Here is a 17,147-nt window from a genome sequence, read left to right as displayed (position 1 = left end):
TCGTGGGCGCACTCTTGTCCCATAGAGTCATGGAGAGAAATCTTACACCGTGATTTTTACTGCATTTTTCTAAACATTTCCTATTACCCATTCTGCCTTCACATCTTCACCATGATCCCAGAAATTTAATCACAGTTCGAACAGATAATTTAATGACTGTAAAATGTTTCATCAGGGGGTAAGGGCAGAACTGACTACATCTCACATTTTCTAAAAAAAACAATCGTTTTTACAACAACAGTAAGGGAAAGAGCTTCGTTCTTACAACAATGGAAATGGAGTGCTTTGAATAGACACTACTATTCTATGGAAAGAGCCTTCCGAACAAGAAACCAATAATTTAGATATGGAATCTTAAGAACACGCGGTTTGACATTTATATAGCTTAGGTAGTGAGCAAATTGGTATTCCATCAGTATATTGCAGTCAAATACTTGGAAATGGAATAAGTTTAACTTGGTTCTCTGGTTTTATGATGTATAACAACAACTAAAGCTCTCACCGCAAATGAATAATGTTAGGTAATAGTTAGCTTTCTTCGTCATCCTCCGACTGGGCATTGGTCCTCTCCTGGGTCTTCTTTCTTGAATGTAGAGGCGTACCTGTTTTTCACAGAAGGTGTAGTTAATGAGGTAAGACAAAAAGCAGGTCACGTGGTAAATAGAGATTTTGCTATATTGACCATTTATTTAAGGTAGTCAAACAATCTAAAGATCTTTTTGCTTCTGGAAAAAACTTTGTAAGGCATAGATGGATTTTAATTGCCTCAATGATGGGGCAAAATCAGTAACTGGTAAAGAAACATTTCCAGGAATGGTGAATCACTTCTTCCTCCGTGGTTTATTTACATTTTATCTAAAAAAATTAATCACTCTAAACAAATTGTTTCAAGTGCTAAATTTGTGAAACAATGGAGCATGTATTGTTAGCCTGGCTTCCATATTTTATCTGATTCATCTTCCATATTTAACTCACAAGGATAGAATGAGAAAAGAAAGCTTTCAGTGCTCCAAACAAGATAGAGAAACATACATAATATGATTGAAATAATGTCAAATGAAAAAAATGGTAATATATGTTTCATTGTACATAATTCAAATAAAAGTATAATGGAGTATATATAAAATTAAAGATCTGATATCAACAGTCCAAAACAAACAAAAACTCCTTCGGTGGTGGTTAGTGGTTAGAAAAAAAAAATCCTTCAGTAATACTAATTATTGAACAGTATAAGATATAGCAAAGGAAAGCTTATCATTAACACAAACAGGAAGAGATGACTTAAAGGCCTGGCAGTTTGGTAACCTAATATGCATATGATGCCATGATGGTAGCTAAACAAGTAATCCTACCTAGAAGAATATTTGCTGAGATTCATACTTCCTAAGAATATAAACTAAATTATTCTCTTCATTAGCACATTAGTCAATAGTAACAAGATACTTATTCTGCCAAACTAAATGAACATAATAGAGAAGAAATGACAAAAAGAAACACAAAAGCTCTACAAAAATTCTGAGATCAATAGAAAATAAACATAGAAAGTAAAAAAACAAGATTTGTCGTAATCTCACATCACCTAATTGGTATATTTATTAGTCGCCTAAGTACATCTTAAATGTGTCTCTCAGAATTTTTCCTCTATAGGTGCAATCCTAACTTTCTCTTGAATATTATGATTTCTTATCATGTCCCTTCTCTTAAATATTAATAATGAAAATTATTAACTTATTTAAACTAATCTAAAATTTATATGTGCAATTAAATCACAATAATAAAATAAAACAAAAAGGAGATCAAATGTATGGATAAACATATCAAGTCTTAGAAAAATATGGCCAATATGAAAAATTAATAAGATAAAATTACATGAATAAGTGAGAATAAGAATAACAAATTTGCTAGAAATCCCAAAGTATTTTACCCATTTAATACTTGGCAATCATGCTAACACATTGTGCACATTAATTAATAGGGTAGTAAAAACTCACGGGCAATTAAACAAATGAGCATAACACATGGATGTCTTCATGTGGACATCAATTTTGAAGCTGCAATGCACATTGGCAGCAAAGTAGGAAGCCAAGTTATAATGGTTTTAATATATATTATAGATTAGTAAGTTATTACTGTGTAATTGTATTAAAATTTCATATACTTAAGATATCAACTTGTCAACCTATTGACACCTCCCATATAATATTAAGTTTACATTGTTAACTTATTAACCCCTAATATATTCACCCTATTGACCCAACTCCTTTCCTCCCGCACAAATCACAACACAAAACACACAGGAACTGTAAACTCGAACACATTTAACCTTCTTGTCAGCAGCAGCAGTCATACCTTCTTCATCCACTTCTGAAGCTAAACATGTCGTTTGGAAAAACTAGTAGTCTGTCAGTGAGCCAAAGCTTCTCATAGGCAGTTGAAACTGTAGCAAGGCCTCCATCCCAACCAGTGGATAAGACAAGGTCAGTATTGTCTCGTACCACAATTGACTAGCAGTATCAATGATCTCTTCATGCCAATCCATGCCAATTTCAATTAGTACACAAGATTTCAAACAGTGGACACTATATCTAGTATGTTGGGACTCCAAGTCATTATATCTGATAAGTTGCACACATGCTCATTTATACTTTGTATTATCATTTACAACCTTATCTTGTCTAAACGTTATTTAAGATTTATTATTCTTGTAAATTAACCGTTTCTTCAATTTTGACAATTATATTCATTTATTTAGTTTCTTTTGCTAAAAGATGCATCCTGTCGTTATAATACGCATCATTGAAATTTATTTCCCTCTAGTGTATTTTGAAGAGAGGCCATCTTGTTAATCAGGTTTTAAAAGTGTATGTAGGTGGTATACAATTGACCCATTGTACACTGCATGCGGTATACAATTGACACCATCCTATTCATACTTCCGCATAAAAGTAATATAGACACACACACACCCACCCGCACACACGCGCGCACACGCACACGAGCGCGCGCACACACACACACACGAAATATAATAATCAATAAATCGACAATATAAAATAGATGATATACACAAGTAGAATTCATATAATTGCCATCTAAAGTGTTTATCACTGATAAAAACAAATGTTTAAGTTAACATTTACAAGTTACAAGCTGCCAATAGGGTAATTTAGGATTTCAAAACAATTCGGCTCCATCTAAATTGGTTCAAATGAATCAAATAAGACATTCTTAACAGCACATGCTAACCATATATGTCAAATGCAGTCATAGGCGGCTGTTATGCAGTCCCCATCTAAGGCGGTTGGATTTGCAGCCCTATCACGAACTTTTAAATTGATTTGATCATTGTATAAGTAATAAGATGGGATTTAAAAAAAAAAAAAATCACCCAGCAACTCCTGGTCCCGAATCAATTGAAATTTCAATTGCTGGAATTACTCCAAGAAAAACGAACTGGATTCCAAAGAACGCAAACTTGAACTTTACAAAAAGAGGCCAGCAAATGGAACAAGAGCTAGTTCGAAACACGAGCCAGAAAATGACTTGCTTCGTTACCTTCATAAAAGTAGGCGGCGGATGGCGAGCCACGAGCAGCGATGGAGGGCATCATCTTCTCATCGGCGATCGGATTACTGCGGGGCGGCACCCAGTAAGAGGAGCCAGGGACGAAGGGCAGCCAATCGGGAGCAGATCTACGGACTATAACGGCACGGATGGCATCCTCGAGGCGGCGCATACCCAGAACCTCCACCTCCGACGCGGAGCCCTCCCCGTCGATCTCCAGTTCGAACAGCTGCACCTTCTCAGGACGACTGGAGAAGCGGCGGAGGCCGAGGACGACCGAGACACAAGATCGGTTAACAACAAGGCCGGAGGACGACGCCAGAGCTCCCGCTAGGGCTCCGGCGGACAGGAATCGAGCCATCGAGAAGGAGCGACGCGGATTAAAACAGATCGGGGGGAAAAGATATAAGAAAATGAATTTCAATATTCCGAAAGGGTATAAAAACTTACGATTAAATGAGAAAATAAATTTAAAAAAAGAGAGAGAGAGAGAGAGAGAGAAATTGATAGAAAATATTACTTTATTATAAAACATTATTAAATTATATTAAAAATGTATGATCAAATTGCGCTGTGAACAACGTTTTGTCCCGACGGGTCAAAAAAAAGCGGAACCTTGACAAAAAGGAAATTCTCAAAAAAAGGGCTTCTTTTGGGAGGAACCGCACGAACACTTCTCTGTAAAAATCGCAGTGCCCTCATGAACGAAGAGGAGGAGGATCGATCTTCTTCGCCGTTTTACCTCCTCTCCTAAAACTCCTTTCGAGCTCATCGAGCACTATGGCTTTACCTCGACACCCCTCGCTACAGAAAGCTTCCGCTCTGCAAGACAATGAAATCAGCAATGAATCAATGCGACCTAATTATAGCCAGCCCCATTCAGGGATGGATGGCAACTTAGGTTAAGGGGATTAGTAAATGCTATCTGAAGACAAAATGGAAAGAGGGAACGATCTTATGGAAAGGAACAATCTTATAAACTTTTTTTTTTTCTCTTTCTGCAATTTCTGATTATATTGATGGAATTAAAAGTTCTCCTGATTTCGTAGTTACCTGTACATGTAGATGTCCTTGCCGTGGAGTTCGCCCTTGCACCGGAAGCATTGGCTGAGGAAGTCGGCGGAATGCGGCGGAGTCCTCTGCAACTGCGGCGGCGGCGGAGCCGGCGACAGCTCGAAGGGCACGAGCTTGTCGCGGACTTCGGCGGCGTCCCCGTAGTAGACCCGCTTCCTCACGGGTTGGCCTTCCCGGTACGCGATCACGCACGTGTACGTCTCCGATTGCTCGTCCACGATCTCCCCCGCCGTCGGCAGGCGCCGCTTCTCCCCGGCCACGGGCAGGGGACCCGTCCGGTTCCAGGAGTCGTCGATCATGGAGGCGATGATGCCGAGTCCGACGTCGGAGGCCATGAACTTGTGGTTAGCGCCGGCGGGGGCAGAGGAGGAGGAGGAGGAAGAACCGGCACCTCCGCCAAAACCGAAGGTAAAGAGGATCTTCGCGATGGAGCTCCTCCTTTTCTGGTCGCCGGAGGGTGCCATGGAGCGAGCCTTCACTTCCTCGCCGTCGAGACTTGCTCAACCTGAAGAGCAAATGCGCGATTTATACAGTGGGAAACGAAACTTTGCAAGTTTTTAAAAGGAAAACTAATTATTCCTAATTTTTATAATAATATTAATTATTATTAAAATAAGGTTTTGGTAGACTAATTGTTGATTATTAATATGCTCTTTAATTAATCGGTTCAGTTATTTTGTAATATTCCTGCTGTTTTGCCCATTGAAATATAGTTGTCTATATTTTAATCATTTAAATTCTTATTTGCGCACAATATTACATACATGCTTGCTTTATTTAGCATTTGACAATTGCAATTAAATTTTTTTTTTTGTTTGGTTTCATTTAGGTGTACTTATTAGCTTACAAGATCTATGATTCGGTCGATCGAATGTTGGAACATTAGTTATCGTCTGCGGCGGGAAGTTTGAATCTAAGTAGACATTCCATTTAACGTGCTAACAACAAATTATCGCGTAAATGACATCGCGATAAAGAATAATTTAAAAGCAAACTACTCATTGAATTATTGGGATGTTAAAGATAAATGGAACATCATTAGTAGTTCTTTAGGGATGAAGTAAGAAATATTTATGAAAAAAGTAATTGTTTTTATTGTATCTTTAGATAATAAAAATCTAAGAATGGTTGAAAAAGTGACAAATGCAGCTGACGTGGAGAGTAGAGGATACTCATTAATCAACTAGATTGTCTGTGTAGACATTCTATTAAGAACACTATATTTGTGATTTTAACAAGATTTTTATTTTATGCCTAATTGCTTAGCAAGTGCCTTTATTAAATTCCTTATATTCATGCCTAGTGCAGTAGTAAAATATTCTAAAAACTAATAAAAGAAATCAGATTTGAATTTCAGACTAATATCTCACCGGTCAACTTCTGAATGTAGATCGAATTTACTCAGTAGGTAAACCAAGAACATCGTCTACCTGGAGAATTAATCTGATAAAATCCCTGGATTATAAAAAAAAAATCTCACATTAGGAATTAATAATATTAATAAAAAATTATAGATTCTGTAATAGTACATAAAAAGATTGAAGTTAAAGAAACTAGAGGTCTGATATATTGTTGCAAGGAAAAGAATGTGCTGCAACTACATTGGGAGCTTAAACAAATGGGACTCTAAGTAACTATATATCGCCGCAAATTATTGGTTCTCTTTTTGCTTTTTAGTTTTCTCAAGGCACTAGACTCGATCTGCCGGACCCTCTCCCTGCTCACTCCCATCAACTCTCCAATCTCTTGCAGTGTCTTCATCCTTCCATCTTCTAGTCCAAACCTCCACCTGACGACCTGCTTCTCCTTTGGATTTAGAGTATCCAGCACTTTGTTAAGATCCTGCCTCATGAATTGCTTGATGAGCATGTCTTCGGACGTCTCAGCATCAGGATGAGCAATGACGTCCTATGGAGTGTGAAGAAAGGATAAAACAAGACTACAATGTACAATGAGGTTGAAGCAAAGAAAATGTGGCTCACTGTAGGTTTTAGGCTCTCATTGAATCCAATCTTCTGATCCAGAGAAATCGGAGCTTTAGGGGTCAGCATCACTGCCTCAAGTTTCTTCATAGATAATCCAGTCGCCACCGCAACTTCTTCAGTACCAGGATGCCTTCCGTTCTCTCTATGCAGTCGTTTTTCAGCCTCTCTTACTCGATAGCTTGCCTCCACCATGTGATACTGTAAGAACATATCAATAAATTTTTTCCTTTGTCTGGATAATCAGAGAAACATTTAAGCAGACAAATATTATTTTCAATTTCAACACAAGTATATGGATCATTTTGATCACATTCAGTTTACAATTTTTTTCCACTAAGATATGCTTGATACCATTTTTTTTAAAGAACAGAGTTTTCAGTGAACCTACCGGTAAGCGGATTGTCCTGGAATGTTCTGAAAGAAATTTCCGTACTGATTGTTTTATCCACCAGTGTGCATACGTTGAGAACTTGAACCCCTTGGAAGCATCAAACTTCTCAGCACCCCTCACCAGGCCTCTGCATCCTTCCTGCTTAACACTTTGGACACTTCATCACAACATAACCAACGTATCAAGTAAATTAATAATACCTTTTACATCATATAGATTGTATTTTAATATATATACATACATAAAGTTCTTCAAAATGTTTAGCTATGTTTATATAGTAAATAATTTTTTTAAAGAAATAATAACTAGCTTTATATTGAATCAAAGTGACGTGAGGTAAAACATACAATACAACACAACACAAAGTGAATTATTAACTGTAAGAGCAGCAATATAAGCAAGCACCTGAACGAGATCCTGAATGTTCAGTCCTGTGCCAAGATAGTTTTTTGCTATAGAAATAACAAGCCGAATGTTACTTTTGATCATTTTATCCTTGGAAAAGGTGCCAAGGGTTAAGCGTTTCCTTAGAGATTTTCGGTCAACACCAGCAGCTGCAGCCCATTGAGCAAAGGTTGGTTGACAACCATGTCGCTCAGCAAGAGTCTCTTTCAGCCTCTCTAGTTTTAGCAGATCCTGATGAATTCAGTACAAAAATAGGTTAAATAAGAATAACATATGGGAAAGGTAGTTTTATTGTCCGAGATAAATATTTTGCTAGTCTTCAAAATGTTAAAAGCTGCCACTATGCTACCCCTAAATCCTAGACAAGCTTTGTTCTAGTTCCTAAATGCCAGAACGTGACTATTTCTAGCTCTTCAGAAATATTAAACCAGGTGAAGAAGATTCTGTTTTCACCATAACTAGATGAAAACTGAAAAGTTTCATCGTAATCATGAGTGAAAAAAAGGAATTCCTGTTGTTCGGATATTATGCAAATATATCAACACATGAAACTGAACCACAACTACTCCATGAAATAGCATTGATTTATTGTAACTCATGACAAAGATAACCACCAAAAGAAGATAAAATCAAAAAGTTATGTAATTCAATCATCCTCGACATTTGCATTAATGAAACATGTCTAAATTTCTGATGCATTAACTTGTACCTGAATTCCTTCTGACAATCTTATCTCTTCAGCTGCAGTGAGAAGCCTTGTTGTATTTGTTGTTCCCCTTAAGTATCGCAAGGGATCTGAATAATCAACCTCCTGCATACTGCGCTTTTTCTTTCCGGATAACCCAGATTTCAGAGAAGTAACACCAGCAGTAGCCTTCTCTGCTGCCCTTGCTCTTCTGGCTCTTCTTTCAGTCAGACGCGCAGAACCCACAGCAATGCTTTCAGCATGCTCTGTTATCTGGGACTCACTATATGTGAAACTGAAACAATCTGTATGCAAAAATTGATCTGGACTAAAATTAGCTTGAGGATATTCAGTTTCAGCATCAGCAGAATGGTTGGTGCCACCCAATTCTGTTCCTATAAGGCTCATCCTCTCAAGCCATTTTATCTCAGCATCTGAGGAACTTTCTAAGTTCTCAACTTCCACAAAAGGATTCATCCCCATCATCTTAGCTGCATTTTTTGCAAGTTCAAGTGCTTCTCTAGCAAGGGCAACTGCTTCAGCAGCAGCTGCAGATATTACAGCCTCCTCATCCGAGAGCAATTTATCTGAAGCCAAGGTCATTTGAATTCCAGTCTGGACACACCAAGTGGAAGAGATGTTGCTTGTGAGCAAAATTGCTGCAGAAATCTTAATCAACTTAAGAGAATAAAAAAGGAACATGTTCAGAAACAAATAGTGCTAATAGCATGATCCACTTTCTTCCAGATAACGAATTTAAATCTCAATCTTCATACCAGTCACAATCCTAGCCTGGATCATCCCGTAAAAGCATTGACTTGTATCACCGCACAATACAGGTAGGCACCAATCTAACAATGCTGACATATGTTAAATTAACATTATATAACTTCTTATAGAAATACTCTCTTGACTCTCCAATCAACCACATACTAAACTATCTTAACAAGACAATATTCTCTATAATTTGCTTCCATAAGGTTATAAATTGATTTATATTCTTGTTTATTCTACTCTTCCAGTGACTTACAATACCTGTCAACCTCCTCCCACCTTCCATAAGAAGTCTCAGGCCTCAAAAATTTCAAGACTAATTTTTCTTAAGTTACATGCAGATTACAAAATGATAGGCAAGGCTATATTGATTCATTCTATAACTATTCTCGATAAACTTATATTACTTTTGCTTTGTAACTCATTAATGCGGCCTTTTATTTTCCTTTACATTAATCTAAACAAATATGTGAAAAATCTCAATGTGATGAATCAACTTCGAAAGGATTAATATTTGAAACTTGAAATATGAGATTATATTCATGTTTTTAATGTTAATTTCTGAAACGTAACTGCAGTAAAGCTATATATATAATCAAAATAATTTAACTTTCTCTTTCCAGATTGGTTTTACTTACAACTCTGTTTTGTGTTTGATATATATAATGATTGCATTCTATTTGTATCAATTATATCAGGCTGCGTATCAACCAGATAGATCCTTGTATTGCTTGAATCGGACAACACATGCAAATATCAAGTATCACCACTGCCTCCAATGTTTCGGCCTTGACATAATTTCAACCCAATCAATTGATCTCACCTATGCCACTTTATACAAAAACAAGATTTAAATTCGTGTCTTAGACTTATTCTTGAAGGAATACCATAAAGTAAAATTCCTCAAAAGGATTTTGCAAAAAAACAACCATGAATACTAGCACACAGGTATCTAATATCCAATTTGACAATTCAATTTGGACCTCTTGAATCTACATAACATGGAAGTCAGTCATAGAGGCTACATGCTATGAAGTTTTTGCATAATCTTCATTTTCCTTGTATGATTAGTCAGGCTATAGTTTGAGGAACATTTTCCTTGATGAAGTTCTTCTCAATATTGCCACACAAGGTTTTACTATCCAGATTAGCAAAAAGCAAAAAACATCGACAAAGTTAAAAGATTTTCCTTTCACCTTATAATCTCCAAGTAAATTCTCAATTATTCATTCACCATTGGAATTCCTATTCCTCTATTTACACCTCAAAAAAAATGCCAAAGCTTCGATGTCACATCCATAGTGACCAACCTTTAAAATTGAATCTTTCTTAAAATCTTGGGAAATGAAAATTTATTTTCATAACTAAAGTACCTTGCATATCAATCACTGACCTTGGTTGGTGGGCCAACGGCTCCAACATATGTTAATGGTTTAATGACACATGAAGGAGAGGAGGTTGAACGAGCTTCTAACTTATCTATTTGCCCAAAATCAATTACAGATGTGGTAGGGGATAAGAGACAGTGAATCTGGAGATGGACAAAATCTCTGGCCTTAGCTGCAACCAGAATTGGAACCAAAAAAAAAAAATGTTACAAACTAGATCAAATAAGGCAATGAACTCAATAATAAAAAAGTCAACAAGTGTTGAGATAGATCCATGGGGGGGCCTCAGACTTTAAAGGACAGCATATAGATCCTTGGTACCAAAAACAAGCAGTCGTCTAACTGCTAGCTAACATAGGTAGGTGGATGAATAGAATGTTTCCTTCAAATGATTAAATTACATCAAAGCAATGTTAGGCATCGTAATTAATTAAACTAACAAATGAGGAACTGCAATGCTCTAAAAATTGTTGCAAATAAATGCATCGATTATATAAATGAAGGACGCAATTTTGAATTTTCTTAAATTAATGCATTTTAGGAAAAAAAAAATTACAAAGTTACATTTGAATCTACACTCTGCACTGGTCCAAACACATGATCTGGGGAAGTGCAATGCGCTATAAACTTGCACAGATAAATTCATCAATTAGTTTAATAAGGTTATTTTGAATTTCCCACGATTATGGTCACATGGGAAAATCTTCCAAAGTTGGCATTCTCAATAGGCTCAAAAACTGCATGTTTCTAAGTATTACTACAACAATAATCTCAAGAAAACATGATTGTCAACTATTTGAGACTAGCCACATTAGAAAGGCTGTTAACATTATTTTATGCTAGCTCCCTATGCCCAACACAACTCTCAATATTTTTCACGTACACAGACATTTTTGCTTTGTAACATGTTCCTATAATACTAATCCAAGTTTCTCAGTGCACTGTTATTTGTTATTTGTAGTATGAAAACCTAATTTGTCCTTCATCTATTACTTCATAGTCATCGCCAATTAACCAACCTTTTTAGCAAATAGTGCATTAGGGCAGTCAGAATGGACAGACACAATAACATCAGAGGTCGAAAAATTACGCCCGTGCTATACTAGTAAGAAACATGAATCACAAATCAAGCAGACTACTTCGAGTTGGAAGATGATCTTTTACAGTTCGTAGATCGGTCTCTTCTACAAATTCAAAACGGAGACATCTACGCGGGACATCTCAAATCAAAGATTGCGTTTCGCTTACGGTGTAGTGCGGGCGGCCGTGGACGTTGCAGGGGCAGAGGGAGCGGAACTGCGGAAGCAACCATGTCATCGGAGCAACCCGTCCGCTGGCTCCGAACGCGTCAGACGACGAGGCAAACTGAGCAGACTCCTCGCCCTCCCTCTTTCGGTGAGGCAAAGCGAGAGCGAGGGATTGGATTAGAGGATAAGACCGGTCGGTCTGGCGAACCGGGTCGGTTTCGCCGCCCGGATCCATGTTTTCAAGAGGCAGACAGGGCTAGGGGGTGTCAAAGAAAAATAAATAAATATATAATTAAATTTTATTTTAAATATTAAGATATTTTATATCAATATTAATGTTTATGATAAAATTAAGATAAAAGTGAAAATAATAGAGGAAATTATAAAAAGTAAATATTTTTAATCAAATTATTTGGATCAGATTCAAATTAAGATTTTTTATAATTTTTTTTAATTCGATTTAAATTGACCGACTCATCCGAATTGACTCACTTAGTGGAATGTGGCATTTTTCAAGAGCAGACGTGACAATGGTGTTTGTGCATATCAACACGTTCTTGTGCATGTTCCCGTTAATTCAATTATACTTAATTTTTTGTCCTAACGAAGTGCTCAATTAATTGGAAGGGGACAACCTTCTTATAATAAGATAAGCGATTAATTTTTGACGGACGCATGTTCTTAGTAAAAAAAAATTCCTCCTAATTTTTAAAAATGGTAGACTATAAATTAATCTTATAATTTGATCTTCCTTTTCTATAATTTAGAGAGATATACTGTGACAAATATTTGAGATGAACACAGGATCGCTCTAGAATTTTAAATTTGGAGGCCAGATTTAAATTTAGAATGCCAGATTAATATGTGTTCCCAACTGTACGGTGACTTAACGAAGTCAACGTCAAGCGTAGCGTGTTATCGATCCGTCGAGTGTAGCGTGTAATCAATCTGTCGATGACTGTTAGTCTAAACTTTTCCTCCTCTTCTGCGGGACCATGATCCTCTGATCGTAATCTCTTCCGGCCATAAAGTTTGATATTCGAATCTTAATAAAATTGAGATATATTTTTTTATGTGTTAGTTATTATTTCAAAAATTAATAGTTAAGGTATTTTCAATGGTTAAATCTTTCAATAAGATTTTTTGTAGTTTCCAATATGCTACATCAATATCACATCACAAGTATAAAATTTTTTTAAAATATCTCCAATGGTTAAACTTTTCAATGAGCTTTTTTATAATTTTCAATATGTCACATCATGTCACATCACAAGCATAAACATCTACTATATCTCCACAATGAAAAAACTTTCATACAATTTTTGGTGTGTGTCCTATACATATATTGTTATTTATTAATTTTTTATTTAATATATCTATATATTTTTCATTTAATATTTTAATTAATTTATGATTTTGATTTTATTTATTTATAATTTTTAATTAATAAATTTATGATTTTAGTTTAATTATAATCATTTCTATATTTTTAACTTATCTCAAATATAGTTATTTTTAAAAGGAAAAAATCATTTTAATTATTATTAACTATTTATGAAATAAAATATTATAATTAAACATTACACCAAATAATTTATTTTTAATTATTTAGAAATAATCACTTTCAAGAAAAAAAAAATAGATTTAAAAACTCAAATATATTTTTAAATTAAAAATCCTAAACTTCACTTACACAATCATAAAATCTCTTTTTAATTAGATTTTTCAATTTTAAAAAATCTTTCACAAAATTTGCATCGAAGATTCTCGTTATACGTAAGTTACTTAATTTGTGGGTCCTACATTACAAATCATACATCTTTATTTTTATTTTTTCATTTAATATCTCTATATAATTTTTACTTAATATTTTATTTAATTCTCATCTTTAAATTAATTTATTTGTAAATTTTAATTAATAAATTAAAAAACTTATGATTTTTAATTTAATTTAATTTGTAATTTTTATTTAATATTTAATTAACTTATGAATTTTAATTTAATTATAGTCATTTGTATTTTTTTTTAACTTATCAAATATGATCCTGTCCGAACGATGAATCAACGGACGTTGGGCACGTGGTGCTCTCAAAACTGCTGACGTAGATCTTCGACCGGTCGTGTGGACCTCCGGCGAACCTGCAAGGAAGTCGGGCCGGGAAGGGGTTTCTGGCGACGACCCTCCGACGCTCAAGTTAGGCAAGTGGACAACAAAGAGGTGGCTTCGAATGTCAAAGAACGCGTACTTCCGGTGAAGAATGAGGACCCTTATATAGAGCCAGGAATAGGCTTATGTACACGTACCAAGACAAATACGTGTCTTCTCACCATATCTTAGTATGAGCTTGTCAAAAGAGCTTACCTGACACCATACTGCTACAGTCCGAGCACATCTCTGATGGGACGTTGAGCATATCCGCTGTCAGAAGCTGTTCCCTTGTCCTTTTGTCTCTTCTTACCCTATGCCGAGCGTCCGGTCTGTCGGCAGTCCCCTCACGTCCGGCCGGTCGTATGTGCTGGTCCGCTCGGGAGATTCTTGGTCGTGTGCTTTGTCGACTGTTCACAGTAATGCTACTTTAGGCTTTCGCCCGAGTGGGCTCCCTGATCGGCCCGACGACCCTGTTCCCCATGAGCGTCGGAGACCCGACTCCCAGTCGGAGACCCGACTCCTAGTCGGGTTGTTTTTGATTCCGCTGTGACCCCGTTCGGCCGACCGGTCTCCCCTTCTCCGGTCGACCGTTTGACCCTTTGACTCCCACGTGGCGTTGACTTCCCTGAGAGGGGAGTCCCTGTTCTTACCACCGGATCAAAATATATTTATTTTCAAAAGAAAAGTGTATAATTTAACTATTAAATAAAATATTTAATGATTTTAAAAAAATCAAACATGCAATATTAATTTTTCAATGATTAATAGCTCCATCTTGAAGAGAAAAAAATAGGTTTGAAATATCAAACATGCTCTTAAAATAAAAACCTCAAAGCTTATGTCTCCACTCATTAGAGCTTTTTTATTAAGTTTTTTCAACTTTACAAACCTGTTAAAAAAGCTACATTGGAGATGCTCTTATTCATGATTTACTCCTCTGCATTGGTCCCGAAAGAAGTTAACGAACACGTTAGGGACAAACGTATTCTTCTTTTGTCATCGTAATCCTGTGCCACCGTAATCTTCTTTTGTCATCGTAGTCCTGTGCCACCGTAATACCTTGATCGTATCTAGATCCGTAATCACGTTTTGCTAGAATTATACATAATTTTCTGCCCATAAAAAGTTGTAAAGATTACTTACGAAATTTAAAGATAATTTTTGTCGTATTTTTAAGAATTGGTCAACTTTTTGCCGATCAATCGTCGTCCTTGACGAGCTTATCGAGCAGAGAAGCGAGCAATGCCTCCCGCTTCTCCGCCCGACTCTCCTCCCTCGCCCTTCTCTGCTCCTCCCGCTCCCGCTGCGCCGTCTCCAGCATCACCCGCTCCCTCTCTAGCCTCCCTATCGCCTCCCGCAACTCCTGCTCCATCGCCCGCCTCTCCTCCGCCCGCCGCTTGGCCGCCGCCAGCCACTCCGCATCCATCCGACGCTGCTGCTGCAGCAGCTCCCGAAGGACCTCCTCGAGGCCGGCCGCTCCGGCTTTATCCATCGACTTCCGGGCTGCCGCTCTGCTTCCGGACTTCTTCCTTTCCCTCTTCGGAAGGCGTTCGCCGTCGCTGCTGTTTTCGTTTTCGCCCTCGCCGGATAATTCGTCGACGAATCGCTCTCCTGTCACCTTCTTGAGTCTCTTGTTTGATTGGGAGGCGCCGGACTCAGACTCGTCGAGGAGCCGCCGCGTGTTCTTGGCCTGCTCCGCGAACACGGCATGTAGCTCGTCGTAGAAAGGGCATTGCTGATGACGGGCCTCGGGATTGGCTGTCTGAGAACAAAAACCAATTCAAGAATTCAAAACTCAGGTAAAATAGATCTTCAGTTTGGAAATAATGTCTAGCCCTAAATTTGCGACGAACAATCCGCCAAAGTCGAGCCCTTTCAAAATCTAATTTTGATGATGATAAAGCAATCCGTGGGATCGGATCACTACAATATACCTGAAGAAATGCAATCAGATTCAAACCAGGCGAAGATGACAAGCAATAAGGAGGAGAGATTAAACAATTTAGTCCTACTTCAAAACCCTAACTTCCGAAATCCAATCGAGATCCCAAAGAGAGTCAAAAGGGGGGAAAAAGGAAGAGGAAGAAGAAGGCTAGACCTTGTAGCGATTGGTGAGGTTCTTCCACTTGCACTTGCACTGATCCGGCGTTCTAAAGTACCCTCGCTCCCTCATCGCGGCGGCCACCGCCTCCCACAGCGTCTTGTTTCCTCGCGCCGCTGGGAAGCCCTGCTCCAGCTTCGCCCTGACGGCGATCAAATCCCGCGTCTCCTGCTGACTCCATTGCAGAACCCTATCCTCCTTCCCCCTCGCCGGATAACTCATCCTTCTCTCCCCTCCGCCGCTCGTGCTGAGCATCTCCGCCGCCGGCGGATTAGGCTGGAATCCGACCGCCAGCATCGCCATCCGGCAGCCGAAGGGGTCATCACCACCACCACCTCCGAGCATCATAATACACCCACTGATTTAACGCCGTTATCTTCCCCTCCTGCCTTTTCTATCTCATCGGCGTCGAGCGAAAGCTACGGTCCCTTCGTCGGCGATCTGTTTAGCCTTGAATTTATAGCAGCACCATGCCGGAGGAGGGCGCATAAACGGGCTTGTCTTCGGGCTTATATTACCTCAATGCCATTATCTGTTTCTAATTTTCTAATTTTATTTATTACATTTGCAATAAAAAAAGAGATAATTTTCAAATCTAATTTGTAATTTAAAGTCAACATGAACTTTTAATTTCAATAAATTAGCATTTATTTTTTTTATAAAAAAATCATAAATAAGAAGGCATGTACGTAATTTCATTGTGAAGCCATGATCCATGACCACTTGAGCGTCGAGAACACGAGAGAGCTGGCGTGGACCATGATTTGCTGACATCTGACGAAATCAGCGACATGGAATCTAAAAAAAGTCAAACTGATCCCAACTTGGAAATTAATTACGGTTACGTTGGTCAAGATTTCTGTCTGTCTGTTCTTCTGTTCCCACGTATTCTAATCATCCAAAATTTCTACGGCTTTATCTTTAAAATAGTTAAAACGTCAGAATCCATATAAAAAAAATAATTAATATCGATCGGATCGGTTCGATCAACATGTGGTACATGGTCAGTTATTATTCCACAACCGAATTAGGGTGTTCTGATTATGACACTGTGCTGTTTGATTGAGATGCTCTTTGATTGAGATGTCAAATTCGAGTACTCTTTAGGTAGACTCTTATTAATTAAGTGATATCGTTCATCAAAAAATTTCTTCGGGAGTTTTTGATAAAGGGTTGTTTTGGCGGTGGTATCGATCACTATAAAAAGTTTATCCATATAATTTTTTTTGACAACCGAACTAGGGGTGGTCTGGTTATGACGCTGTGCTCTTTGACTGAGGTGTCAGGTTCGAGCACCTCCTGCGTAGGCTCTTATCAATTAAGTGGTACCGTTCACCCAAAAATCCCTTCGGGGGTTTCTGATAAGGGATCGTTTCGGCGGTGA

The 17,147-nt window shown here is 37.7% G+C and overlaps 4 protein-coding genes across 10 annotated transcripts; all 4 read right to left on the bottom strand.

The window, feature by feature from the left end:
* Window positions 1–179: 179 nt before the first annotated feature.
* On the bottom strand, window positions 180–6,135 carry LOC122000649 (FCS-Like Zinc finger 13-like). Its single transcript, XM_042555045.1, has 4 exons — window positions 6,009–6,135; window positions 4,618–5,143; window positions 3,556–4,386; window positions 180–602 (listed from the first exon to the last, which is right to left on the bottom strand). Exons 2-3 carry the CDS (start codon window positions 5,100–5,102, stop codon window positions 4,263–4,265), a joined length of 609 nt encoding a protein of 202 aa, XP_042410979.1. The 5' UTR covers window positions 5,103–5,143; window positions 6,009–6,135; the 3' UTR covers window positions 180–602; window positions 3,556–4,262.
* Window positions 3,422–3,925, bottom strand: LOC122001901. Its single transcript, XM_042556884.1, has 2 exons — window positions 3,556–3,925; window positions 3,422–3,453 (listed from the first exon to the last, which is right to left on the bottom strand). The coding sequence occupies exons 1-2, from the start codon at window positions 3,923–3,925 to the stop codon at window positions 3,422–3,424; spliced, it is 402 nt and encodes a 133-aa protein (XP_042412818.1).
* Window positions 6,136–6,161: 26 nt separating the features above from the next.
* On the bottom strand, window positions 6,162–11,714 carry LOC122000647 (RNA polymerase sigma factor sigB-like). Of its 6 annotated transcripts, none has more exons than XM_042555039.1 (7): window positions 11,515–11,714; window positions 8,881–8,955; window positions 8,129–8,763; window positions 7,420–7,650; window positions 7,012–7,152; window positions 6,621–6,821; window positions 6,162–6,546 (listed from the first exon to the last, which is right to left on the bottom strand). In XM_042555039.1, the coding sequence occupies exons 1-7, from the start codon at window positions 11,576–11,578 to the stop codon at window positions 6,265–6,267; spliced, it is 1,629 nt and encodes a 542-aa protein (XP_042410973.1). In that variant the 5' UTR covers window positions 11,579–11,714; the 3' UTR covers window positions 6,162–6,264. The 6 variants fall into 6 exon arrangements, with proteins under 6 accessions (XP_042410973.1, XP_042410972.1, XP_042410975.1 ...); XM_042555038.1 differs by lacking the exon at window positions 8,881–8,955 and adding an exon at window positions 10,272–10,438 and having other exon boundaries at window positions 8,129–8,719; window positions 11,515–11,713; XM_042555041.1 differs by lacking the exon at window positions 11,515–11,714 and adding an exon at window positions 10,272–10,405.
* Window positions 11,715–14,477: 2,763 nt separating this feature from the next.
* Window positions 14,478–16,281, bottom strand: LOC121999824 (trihelix transcription factor GT-3b-like). Of its 2 annotated transcripts, XR_006116809.1 has the most exons (3): window positions 15,761–16,272; window positions 14,806–15,424; window positions 14,478–14,704 (listed from the first exon to the last, which is right to left on the bottom strand). XR_006116809.1 is itself a non-coding variant. In XM_042554457.1 (2 exons), exons 1-2 carry the CDS (start codon window positions 16,109–16,111, stop codon window positions 14,861–14,863), a joined length of 915 nt encoding a protein of 304 aa, XP_042410391.1. In that variant the 5' UTR covers window positions 16,112–16,281; the 3' UTR covers window positions 14,478–14,860. The 2 variants fall into 2 exon arrangements, 1 of the variants encoding a protein (XP_042410391.1); XM_042554457.1 differs by having other exon boundaries at window positions 14,478–15,424; window positions 15,761–16,281.
* Between the last annotated feature and the right edge of the window lie 866 nt (window positions 16,282–17,147).

Source organism: Zingiber officinale, chromosome 7A (assembly GCF_018446385.1).
Source record: "Zingiber officinale cultivar Zhangliang chromosome 7A, Zo_v1.1, whole genome shotgun sequence".
Taxonomy (NCBI): Eukaryota; Viridiplantae; Streptophyta; class Magnoliopsida; order Zingiberales; family Zingiberaceae; genus Zingiber; species Zingiber officinale.
Note: the sequence above shows the minus strand (reverse complement) of the source record. Positions and strands in the feature narration are given on the sequence as shown.